Source organism: Lepidochelys olivacea, assembly GCF_965140295.1.
Source record: "Lepidochelys olivacea isolate rLepOli2 genome assembly, chromosome: 3".
Taxonomy (NCBI): domain Eukaryota; kingdom Metazoa; phylum Chordata; order Testudines; family Cheloniidae; genus Lepidochelys; species Lepidochelys olivacea.
The window spans coordinates 47,780,123-47,792,803 of record NC_140413.1 but is presented as its reverse complement, the minus strand read 5'-3'; the positions used below and the strand labels follow the sequence as shown (position 1 = coordinate 47,792,803).

The following is a 12,681-nucleotide window of genomic DNA, read 5'->3' as shown; positions in this document are numbered from 1 at the left end:
CCCATACAATTCCTAACCGGTTCCAAATCTTCAGGGCCAAGTAGAGCACAGTCCACCATACCAAATTACTGTGGCTGACTGATAAAGTGCTCTGTCAAGGGCCTCCCTCAGCTGCATAGCTCTTTATTGAGCTCTTCCTGTAGCTCTTGTGTCAAACTCAGCAGACAGCTGCTTTACCTCTCTCTTCCATATTGGTGGCAACTTTTCCCCGCCTTTGCCTCACAGATATTTAGGACACAGTGGGCAAGTATAGCCACTGGGATATTTTTCTCAGAGATCCAATCTTATGAGTAAACACCACCAGTGTCCTTTCCGTCTACCAAAAGCACATTCAACTGTCATTCTGCACCTGCTAAGCTGGTAATTGAATCTTTCTTCGGTGCTGTCCAGGTGGCTGATGTACAGCTTCATGAGCAATGGGCAGGCTGGTCCTCCAGGTTCCCTGTTGATATTTCAACATCACAAAGCTAATCTGCCAGTCAGGAAAGAATGCCTCTGCATGCATCTTTCTGAACAGTCCTGTGTTCTTAAATATGCAATTGTCATGCTCTTCCCTGACCAGCCCACTTAAGTGCAGAGTCCTGCACTTAGGACCAAAGAATCCCATGCCCTGCTACAGACTAGGGACTGAGTGGCTAGGCAGCAGTTCTGCAGAAAAGGACCTAGGGGTTACAGTGGATAAGAAACTGGATATGAGTCAACAGTGTGCCCTTGTTGCCAAGAAGCCGAACAGCATTTTGGGCTGTATAGGTAGGAGCATTGCCAACAGATTGAGAGACGTGATCATTTTCCTCAATTTAGGCTGACCAGACATCCCGATAGACTGTGTCGATTTTTAGTTCTTTGTCCCGCGTCCTGACCGATGAACGGTCGGGACGTCATTTGTCCCAATATTGCGGCTTTGGCCACTCTGGTGGTTGTGTGTTTTTTTTTTTTTGTTTTTTTTTGGCTTTCCCCCAGGTGTCCCAATATTTTGTCCATTTCATCTGGTCACCCTACCTCTATTCGGCATTGGTGAGGCCTCATCTGGAGTACTGTGTCCAGTTTGGGGCCCCACACTACAAGAAGGATGTGGACAAATTGGAAAGAGTCCAGCGGAGGGCAACAAAAATGATTAGGGGTCTGGAGCACATGATTTATGAGGAGAGGCTGAGAGAACTAGGATTATTTAATCTGCAGAAGAGAAGAATGAAGGGGGATTTGATAGTTGCTTTCAACTACCTGAAGCGGGGGTTCCAAAGAGGATGTATCTAGCCTGTTCTCAGTGGTAGCAGATGACAGAACAAGGAGTAATCTCAAGTTGCAGTTGGGGAAGTTTAAGATGGATATTAGGAAAAACTTTTTCACGAGGAGGGTGATGAAGCACTGGCATGTGATACCTAGGGAGGTGGTGGAATCTCCTTCCTTCGAGGTTTTTAAGGTCCGGCTTGACAAAGCCCTGGCTGGGATGATTTAGTTGGTGATTAGTCCTGCAGTGAAACATCCCCAGTGCTTGCATAACCATAGAAAAGTAGCTCTTTCTTTCTGTTGATGTACTCTGTTGCAAGGTGGGCTGGTTCCAAAATAGGGAACCCTATTACAGCAAATCCTTCCACTGTGTCCTGCGCACTAATGAGATTCACAGTCCTGAGCAGCAGGAGACGATCAATGGCCTTGCACACTTGCATGACACTGGCCCCCCACTGTGGATTTCTCAAGTCCAAAATGATTTCCCACTGAGTTGTGGCAATCCAGCATTGCAAACTTCCACAGTGTATTACCACTCACTTCTCCGCTGTCAGTGCAGGTCTCATTCTGGTGTTCCTGTGCAGGAGGGCTGGGGCAAGCTTGGCACACAGATCCAGCAATGTGGCTTTTTGCATTCAAAAGTTCTGCAGCCATGGGTGGTGGGTATCATGGGCTGGGGGACAGCCAGGCTTGGCCCTGCCCACGCTCCACCCTCAGTCCCCCTGCTTCCCACTCTATGGTTCTATTCCCCCTGTGCAGTGGCCCCAACTCATGCTGGGGCCACGGCACTCACCCTCCCGAGGCTGGGAGACCTGGGGCTGCAGCGCCCACTCTCCCAGCACTCTGGGGCTGAGGCACTAGCCTGGGGTGAGGGCCGGCAGCTCTAGCCCCCATATGGGTTATGGATGGTGGTATGGAATGGAAGAAGCTGCATGATGGGAACTTGACCCCTTTCTCCCAGGCACCTCTGTGTAACTTGTTTCTGCACCACCAGGTACGTTGCCAAAATTTCCCAAAATACAGTGTGCTGGATGATGGTGAATTGCACACTGGGATGCCTACCCAGGGTGCACTGCACTGTATTGACACACTTACTCTTAGTGAGTACGTGCAACACCGATACAAGGAACCAAGTGTGTGTACACACACACAGGATATACTAACTGGGGCTGATCTATGCCAACGTAACTTGCTTCCACCAAAGTTTGTAGTGTAGACGTGGTTTGAAGTAGTAATGAGGTATTCTGGCAGGTCTTCTTAGGACACTTACACTTCTATTGCTTGTGCTGTATCTTTTATGTAGGTGATAAAGAGAACTTTGGTATCTAGTGCTGTTGGTTGGCACCTATTGTGACCACTAAAAATTCAATTGCATATTATTATTTTCTTTAAATTTACAATAAATTTAGTGGCTATGTAATTCCTGGAATCTGCCTGCTGGGCAAGCCACTTAAGTTTTGGGTAATTTCCTTTTGAATTTTGGTTTCTGGTAACAAATCCAATTTGGGGTATTGAACAGCTTTTTGGCTTTAGACTTATAAATGAGATTTTTAAGTGCCCTGATTTCTTCTATCTTACAGGAACCAGATGTTCTTTTTGAGAGTTGTAAAGGACATACAGAGGAACTCTTTAAAAATTTGTATTTAGAAAAATAGCTTTGTTGAGAGAATATATTTTTATTCACCAAACCAAAATACATTTAGACCTACTATTAAAGCCTTTTTGTTACTGGACAAATTGATTTAAAAATAGTCTTCCATTGCCCACTATTTTGTTGACTACCTTTAAAGAACTCTTTTATGTTGTAGAAGTATGGTTTTCACTTACAGAAACCCTTGCCCTGTTTTATTGTGTTTAGGTATTCAGTAATTTTGAAAATAATTGTAGCTACGACTGCAGTAAGGCTCATTTATCTGTAATTCCCACAATCCCATCTAGTGACATTTTATAAAGCAGTGGTCCCAAATGTTCGGGGGTGGGGCGGGACCCTGGCCAGCCCCCACGGGGGACGGGGAGAGCGCCACCCAGCCATGCTCTGCCCCCAGCTCTGGCCCTGCCTCAGTCCCAGCTTGGGCCCTGGCCGCGGACCCGCTCCTGGCCCCGGCGGCGGCTCTGCTCCCAGCTGCGGACACAGCTGCAGTCCTGGCTCTTGCCCGCAGCTGGAGCTTTGCTACCGGCCATAGCTCCAGCCACAGCTCTGGCTGTGGCCTGCGGCTCTTCTCCTGTCCCCAGCTCCCGACCATGGCTCTGGCCTCATCCCCGACTGTGGTTCCTGAAGGGGTGTGTGGGAGGTGAACAGTCTCTATTATGGGTTGGGGGCGGGGGGACGTGACAGAAAAAGTTTGGGGATCACTCATAAAGGATAAGGATTTTTACCATATAGTGCAGTAACATGCTGCACATGAGACTACGTACACTGTAAGGCCATTTGAAAGCTGATGTGCATAATGTAACTGTCCACTTATGTAGTTTCCTACTGTTTGCATATTATGTTCATGCTCAGTTATGCCCACTGGCTATCTATTAGCTTTCAGATGGAATTTAAGGTGTTGGTGTTTAGCAGTCGAGCCACGAATGGTTTGTGAACTGGTTCTTTTTCTCCCTGTAACATACTTTTGCAGTTGTGCTGAGTAGAGACACTTGAGCTGGTGTTTTCTCAGTTCAAACAAGCTAGTTCTACTATATGAATTACTTTCTGAAGGTTTCTTGACTTTTTAATTTGCTCCCCTCTTCTCCTTTGTGGTTTTGAAATAATTATTTTCCAAAAGCCATCTTTTTGCAGGGTTTTTAGGAAGAGGACAGTTTTAGGATGGTTAGTGGATGTGTGTAATTACATCCTGAGTGGTTTATAGGTGGACTGCGTTAATTTTTTACTTGTATTTTATGAATTGCTGATTTTTAATTTTTATAAGTGGAAAGGAAGCACAAATTCTAAAGAAACAAATATTTTCTTTAGCCATTTCATTCTTAAGGTCCTCCATCTCCAGAACCCGTGGATGAATACTATATAGTTGTTATGATTTCTTCCAATATTAAAATTATCAGTGTAGTCCATCTCCTCTTTTTATGCCTCCATTTCTGACAGTGACTTAAATTTAGTACCATAAAGACTGTGGGAAAGACGGATTGATGCAGAGAAGTCATATCCCTTCTCTGCAATATATTTATCCTCCTTAATAAACAAACCGTTAAGAGAGCCACCAGGATGTGCACATACCTAAAGTGAGTATTTGATAGAGTCCTTCTCCTTGCTTGTCACAGCCCCTCTGTTGCTTGTCACCTTCCTTTGTTCTTTCTTGTGTAAAGTTTAGATTTTGTCATCTTTGGGACAGTTTTCTGTGAAGATCCCAACTCACATTTGAGTGCAATGAAATAATAATAATTGCTCCCCTTTACACTCTGAAGACCTAGTGGCCTCTTTCAGATATTTTCTTAATTAATTTTTCTGATATTTTCAAATAATGTACTTCTAGGATTTTTTGTGTCTTTAGTTATTTGCTATTCAAATTCCCTCTTAAATCTTCTGTTTCTTTTGGTACCACTTGGCCTTAGTTTTCACTTCTTGAAGAATAGCTTTTAATCTTGCCAAGATGACATCTTGGCATGGTGATTCTAAGGTTATGTATCTCAAAACCATCAAGTCTGGGATTAACAGTTTTCCAGTGGTATAAATCTTATGTTTCTGGTCCTTTCAGCTTTCTAGATATAGCATCTTAAATTCACAGTGTTTTGATTACCTTTCAGCTTTTTTTTTCCCACACAGTTTAATGATTTTAATTGCCTCTCTTTCAAATTCCTAGAAATTAGCACTTAAATCTGTTTGAAATAAGACTGGCATCCCAGCATTCAAATGGAATCGAACAATAATTTTTAGTTTGAGCGGTATGTGTAATATCAGCAGATAAAGTAAGGTGAGAATTGAAGTGGGAGCAGGGAGAGGAAAGATCGTAATCATAAAGAATTATTTGATTTTAGGATCTGCAGTTTGCCAGGGCTAGAAACATTCTGGTCTTCCAGTACAAAAGAGGGTAAGTAAACTTTTCTACTACTAGAACAGGTTGAAAGAAAATTCCTATTTTAGCAAACCTAACAAATGCAAGCATAATAGGTAATATATATTAATGCATACAGACTTTTATTCACATATAACAGGTATGCTGTCTTTTGTTTCTTAAGTTCTGTTTGTACTTTGTAAGTAAATGTAGTACATTTAAAAAAAAAACAAACCACCGGAGATCGAAAGTTCTTGAGTTGAGGTTCCTTGACAGTCTGATTATAGATTTCTTTGGGACTACGGTAGTTATGGTGGGGACAGAAGGGAAAGTAATTTGTGTTCATAATGAAGTGTGCACAAATCCTGTTGGGAAGGGACATTCTGTGTTTGTACAGCACCTAGCAGAATATGTTCTGGTCCCTGATTGGAGCTCGTACATTCTACCACAATACAAATAATAAATAAATAAAACGTGTTGCAGAAAAGTAGGTTTATTTGAAAAAGAACATGATCGTGTCAGCTTGTCGTATTGACTTACGTACACCATAATAATTTGAAAGAGGTAAAATAAAATAGGTTTCTTGCAAGTGTTAACATTGCCTCTTTGCTTGTTATAGGTTAACTAGCATTTTTGGAAGCTGATGTTTCTTTTGTGCTTTGTTTTTAAGTCCCTAGTATTTAGCTTCAGCTCAGGTCAGAAGTCAGATTTTACAGAGGTTGTGTATGGAGGAAATTAAAAAAAAAAGTTGGACTGAGATGAATGCCTTCTAAGTAATAGAAAATGCAAGAAGCTGACTTAGAAGCCAAACTACAGCAATGTACTCCTTTTGGCTCATATGCTAAGTAAGAAAAATTCCCCAAAATAATGGAAAAATTCTGTGTTTGATTGGAGAACTTGTTCAAGTTGCACATCTTTCATTTAGTACATAACTATCATGAATCCACAGAGAATAAACTTGAATCTGAAATTCTTACCTTTTCAATAATTTTTGCCTTGTTCTTAAATCTCAGTAAAACTCCCCCCCCCCCCCATCATCAACCTAATAAAAACATCTGGTAGGTTGGTATTTGTGGGACCAAGCGTCTATTAAACTGTTACAGAATGTAGATTCTCTGCTGATTCTTTTCTGGATGCCTAGTACTAACACGGCTGCTACTCTGAAACCATTCTTTTCATTGTACTCCTTTGGCTACTTTTGGTAAAGGGAATAATTATTTGTTTCCATTTACCTGCTACTTGTGGCACTTCTCATATGTCAAAACAAAATACTGCATGCCTGTATCCAGAGTGGGTGTTCTGTAGTACTTAGAAGTTTCTTCACATCTAATCGGTTTCTAATTATCACCAGGGTGGGAGATGCTGTCTATACATATAGGAAGACCCCTTTTTTGCACTAAAAAGTTTACAGTCAAAGGAGACAAGCAACATACAAAGGATGAGGGAGAAGGACAGTATACATATATGTACAAGTGTTATACATTTAAATAAAGTACGCTGACATTTTATTATGTTGTTAAACAAATATATTTCATTTACATCCAGTGGCGCCTCCGCCTATGTATTATTTGTAGGCCCATTTCATGTGTGAATCACTGAAGACATGGGTCTTGAGGAGGGATTTGAAAGAGGATATGGTAGTGACACTGGAGATCAGCTCAGGGAGAGGATTCTTGGCAAAAAGAATGTAAAGATGTTTGTTAGACAAATGAACAAGTGGATGGTCAAGACCAACATGGTTGACAGAGGAGAAGGATGCAGGGCCAGAGGGCAATGTCTATATTAGTTTGGTCTTATTCTGAAAAGTTCTAAATTCAGTGGGAGTTCAGGGTGTTTAGCATCTTTTAAAACTGGGCCCCCGTTGAGTTATTGATTTGCTTGCTGAAGAGATTAAAAAAAGTTGTCTGACCAACTACTAGTCAACAGAGGACTATGTTTTGTATCAAAACCAAGGAATTCAGTGGATATTGCCACTGTCATGACACACAGGAGATGCTGACAATGTACTAAGCAGAAAAACAGCCTGCAGATTTATTAAGACTGTGCACACAGATAAGCAGGTGAGGATCAAATTCTGGTCTGCATTACATTTGTGCAACCACACTTGACCAAATTCACTTGCTTGTGCCAGCAGTGCATTTTCACCACTGACCAGAGATTTGCATTTTGTAACTGAGAACAGAATATGACCATTAAAGATATGCTTGTGTTCTAGAAGGTGAAAACACACAAAGTAAAAATTTAAAGTCTTTGTCTCCTCTGTGTCTTGAAATTAGTTTAAAATTAATTAAGAGTAAAGTATAATATTCCAAAGTAGCCCTATTTCATTTTTATTCATTAGAGTCCTATTTTAATACATAACAGACATGGAATTAAGCAAGGAGTATAGTTATAAGATGTGGTTAAAATAAAATGTATCGTGTAAACAAATAGGTGCAAATCAGGGGTTGGAGCAAACAGCAGATGGGAGAGAATATCCAGAGTAAAAACTGGAATGGAGAAAAGGCCATATGAAATTTGTCATGGCATGTTGCATCTGCTAATATTAGTGGAAGCAATTTAGTGATAATGTGCATTAATGCATGGCATTGTGCTCATCTTATTTCCCCTCTAATGCACAGCTCTACTGTAACACATTTGGGACAAGATTCTGATTTCAGTGACAGGAGATTAAATCTGCAGTAATGCTACTGAAATCAGGAGTATCACCCCCAGGTCTACACCACAATCATTGAGATCAGAATCTGACTCTCTTTGAGTTCATAATAGTATATGAAATAGTGTAAATCACATAAACCAACATTATTTTGGGGAGGAAAACTGCATTTCTTTTCCTATTACAATTCCAATAGCTAGGTATGGTGAAGGGGACTACAGTCATGCAAAGACCCATATTGTGCTCTGTGCCTCAGACAATTTGTCCCCTCTTAAGAAGAATGAAGCAGCTGTGCATCCTAAGCGAATTACATTTCATGGGACAATTTCAAATTTGTGGCTTTAGGACATAATGTACTTGTTACTCTTATATAATACCCTATAGTAAAATGATAGTTGTTTCAGATAATACCTAGGAGATGGTTATAATTCTAGAATAAGGGTCAAATCTTTCTCACATTACTTACATGGATAGTACACCTGAAGTTACGGAACCTAGTCAGTAGGACTACTAGCTAGATTTGATCCCGAGTCATTTTTTATGCACAATTTGCAAAGCATAACTGTTCAGTTGTATTTTCGTTTGATAGAACTGTAATATATTTTCTTTTTACAGTTTAATTTAGGACTTAAAACTTTGGAAATAAAATATACATGGCACAGAACTTAAAGTTTCTTCAGACAATTTTAATTCTGCTACTTCAGGATTACGTCTCGGCTGAAGATGGTGAAATAAGAGCAAGTAAGAGAGATTTATTTAATTTTATTTATGTGTCCTGGCTAGTTAAAAACAAGTGTATCATAATCCAGTCCCCTGAATATGCTATCTGTATCCACATCCACATATGGTGCTTACTAGGATGAAATGTCAATGGTGAATCAAGGAAGGGGAAGAGCATATTTGCATACAGACTGGCTAACCTAGTGAGGAGGGCTTTAAACTAGGTTCGAAGGGGGCAGGTGACCAAAGCCCACGGGTAAGTCAAGAACATCGAGACCTGGGAGAAAGTTTGGAATTTGGAGGGGATGGCGGGGGAGTATGGGCTGTTAGAGCAGGGATAAAGGAGAGACAAGACAGAATGGGGAGGGTGGGGAATCAAATCAGTATCGTAGATGGCTGTATACTGATGCAAGAAGTATGGGGAATAAGCAGGAAGAACTCAAAATGCTAGTAAATAAACAACTATGACATAGTTGGCATCACAGAGACCTGGTGGGATAATACGCATGACTGGAATATTGGTATAGAAGGGTACAGCTTGCTCAGGAAGGACAGGCAGGGAAAAAAGGGAGGAGGTGTTGCCTTATATATTAAAAATGTATACACTTGGACTGAGATTGAGATGGAAATAGGAGACAGACTTGCTGAAAGTCTCCGGATAAAGATAAACGGGGTAAAAAACAAGGCTGATGTCATGGTAGGGGTCTACTACAGACCACCTAACCAGGTAGAGGAGGTGGATGAGGCTTTTTTTAAACAGCTAACAAATTCACCCAAAGCACAGGACTTAGAGGTGATGGGGAACTTCAACTACTCAGACATCTTTTGGGAAAATAACACTGCAGGGCACAGATTATCCAATAAGTTATTGGAATGTATTGGATACAATTTTTTATTTCAGAAGGTGGAGATAGCTACCAGGGGAGAGGCTGTTCTAGATTTGATTTTGACAAATAGGGAGGAACTGGTTGAGAATTTGAAAGTGGAAGGCAGCTTGGGTAAAAGTGATCATGAAATGATAGAACTCATGATTCTAAGGAATGGTAGGAGGGAGAACAGCACAATAAAGACAATGGATTTCAAGAAGGCAGACTTTCGCAAACTCAGGGAGCTGGTAGGTAAGATCCCATGAGACGCAAGTCTAAGGGGAAAAACAATAGAAGACAGAGGGCAGTTTTTCAGAGAGACATTATAAAGGGCACGAGAGGAAACAATCCCACTGTGTAGGAAAGATAGAAAGTATGGCAAGAGACCACCCTGGCTTAACCAGGAGATCTTCAATGATCTAAAAACAAAAAAAGAGTCCTACAAAAAGTGGAAACTAGGTCAAATTACAAAGGATGAATATAAACAAATAACACAAGTATGTAAGGACAAAATTAGAAAGGCCAAGGCACAAAATGAGATCAAACTAGCTAGATACATAATGGGTAACAAAAAAACATTCTACAAATACATTAGAAGCAGGAGGAAGACCAACGACAGGGTAGGCCCATTTCTCAATGAGGGGGAAAAGTAAAAACAGAAAATGTAGAAATGGCAGAGATGCCTAATGATTTCTTTGTTTCAGTTTTCACCAAGAAGGTTGGTGGTGGTTGGATGTCTAATGTAGTGAATGCCAGTGAAAATGAGGTAGGATCAGAAGAGGCTAAAATAGGGAAAGAATGAGTTAAACATTACTTGGACAAATTAGAGGTCTTCAAGTCACCAGGGCCTGATGAAATGCATCCTAGAATACTCAAGGAGCTGACTGAGGAGATATCTGAGCCATTATCGATTATGTTTGAGAAGTCATGAAAGAAGGGAGAGATTCCAGAAGACTAGAAAAGGGCAAATATAGTGCCCATCTATAAAAAGGGAAATAAGGACAAGCCGGGGAATTACAGGCCAGTCAACTTCTGTACCTGGAAAAATAATGGAGCAAATAATTAAGCACTCAGTTTTCAAACATCTCGAAGATAATAAGGTGATACGTAACAGTCAGCATGGATTTGTCAAAAACAAATAGTGTCGTACCAATCTGATGGCTTTCTTTGACAAGGTAGCAAGTCTTGTGGATGGGGGCGGGGGAAGCGATAGACGTGGTATATCTTGATTTTAGTAAAGCTTTTTATACTGTCCCCCAATGACCTTCTCATAAACAAACTATGGAAATGCAACCTAGATGGAGCTCCTATAAGGTGGGTGCAAAACTGCTTGGAAAACCGTTCACAGAGAGTAGTTATCAGTGGTTCACAGTCATGCTGGAAGGCCGTAACGAGTGGGATCCCTCAGGGATCAGTTCTGGGTCCGGTTCTGTTCAATATCTTCATCAATGATTTAGATAATGGCATAGAGAGTACACTTATAAAGTTTGTGGCTGATACCAAGCCGGGAGGGGTTGCAAGTGCTTTGAAGGAAAGGATTAAAATTCAGAATGATCTGGACAAACTGGAGAAATGGTCTGAAGTAAATAGGATGAAATTCAATAAGGACAAATGCAAAGTACTCCATTTAGGAAGAAACAACCAGGTGCACACATACAAAATGGGAACTGACTGCCTAGGAAGGAGTACTGCGGAAAGGGATCTGGGGGTCAGAGTGGACCACAAGTTAAATGAGTCAATAGTGTAACGCTGTTGCAAAAAAAGCGAACATCATTCTGGGATGAATTAGCAGGAGTGTTGCACACAAGACACGAGAAGTAATTCTTCCGCTCTACTCTGCTCTGATTAGGTCTCAGCTGGAATATTGTGTCCAGTTTTGGGTGCCACGTTTCAGGAAGGATGTGGACCAATTGGAGAGAGTCCACAGAAGAGGAACAAAAATGATTAAAGGTCTGGAAAACATGACCTATGAGGGAAGATTGAAAAGATTGGATTTGTTTAGTCTGGAAAAGAGAAGACTGAGAGGGGACATAAGTTTTCAAGGAGGAAGAAAAATTGTTTTTCTTAACCTCTGAGGATAGGACAAGATGAAATGGGCTTAAATTTCAGCAAGGGAGGTTTAGGTTGGACATTAGGAAAAGCTTCCTGACTATCAGGGTGGTTAAGCACCGGAATAAATTGCCTAGGGAGGTTATGGAATCTCCATCATTGGAGATTTTTAAGCACAGGTTAGACAAATACCTGTCAGGAATAGTCTAGATAACTAGTCCCGCCATGAGTAGATGACCTCTCGAGGTCCCTTTCAGTTCTATGATTCTATGAATTGTCACTGATGAAAGGTTCCTGATGTATGATCCTGTAGCCATAATATTTTACATCTCCTGCAGGAAGGGAATGTCTGTATTTTTAAAAAATGGGAACTGATTGTTGTTTCAAGGAAAATTCCTTAGGAGCAAGTTGAACTCTAATAAGGCTCCAAGACAAAGACCACTCTTTATTAGATGCATATGGCTTACTTATTTCAAAATTGTCCTTTGTACACCTCTCCTCCAGAAGTCACGTGATTCAGATTACTGTTTGTATAGCAACAATAAGACAGTAAATATTGAAATCTATGCAGCTGTCATTATGCAATTGCATTACACTTTATGATAAAAATAATGCACCTCCTAACTACTATGCCCATAAACACATGCTCCACTCTTCTGTTATTGAGCTCAAGTGATTCGATGACATCTCCTTGAATTATAATGGGCTACCAGTGCCATTCAACAGAATTAAATGCTCTATAATTGTTACTGTTGGTGCTTGGTACCAGTGTCAGAGAAATTTTACAGTGGGGTTGTGATCAGAAAATGACTGAGGGGAAAAATACCTTGCTGCTGTAATTAGCTGTATCCTGCCCGTGTGTGTTTTGTGTCAGATCTGCTTTTTTATTGCTGTCATCATTGCAGACAAATACAGGTATGGAAGCGAAAGCTGCATTCTTTTCTATCTCAGGCATCAAATGCAATTGCCAGCTGCAATTCTGATTCCAGAGTTTTTATTGTTGGTTATGGATGGTGATAATGTGCAAAACAGAGCACAGCTTGATTTTTTTCAGGTGCCAAGTCAAGTCTGCAGGTCTGACTGAAAATAGCTTGTCTTCTGATAAATTTAGTAGATTTTTTGATATGGTGATTATAAATGAACAATTTACAAAATATTTTGGCCAGCTGAC

General features: G+C 40.7%; 1 protein-coding gene across 2 annotated transcripts in view; it reads left to right on the top strand.

Moving 5' to 3' along the window:
- LOC311518254 (uncharacterized protein) overlaps positions 1-12,681 on the top strand; it is a 197,235-nt gene that overhangs the window by 48,105 nt on the left and 136,449 nt on the right. For both annotated transcript variants that reach the window (XM_084623903.1, XM_084623904.1), the window contains exon 2: positions 8,491-8,616. In XM_084623903.1, coding sequence (XP_084480029.1) covers positions 8,529-8,616 — 88 coding nt within the window. In that variant the 5' untranslated portion in view covers positions 8,491-8,528. The remainder of the gene's footprint in view (positions 1-8,490; positions 8,617-12,681) is intronic.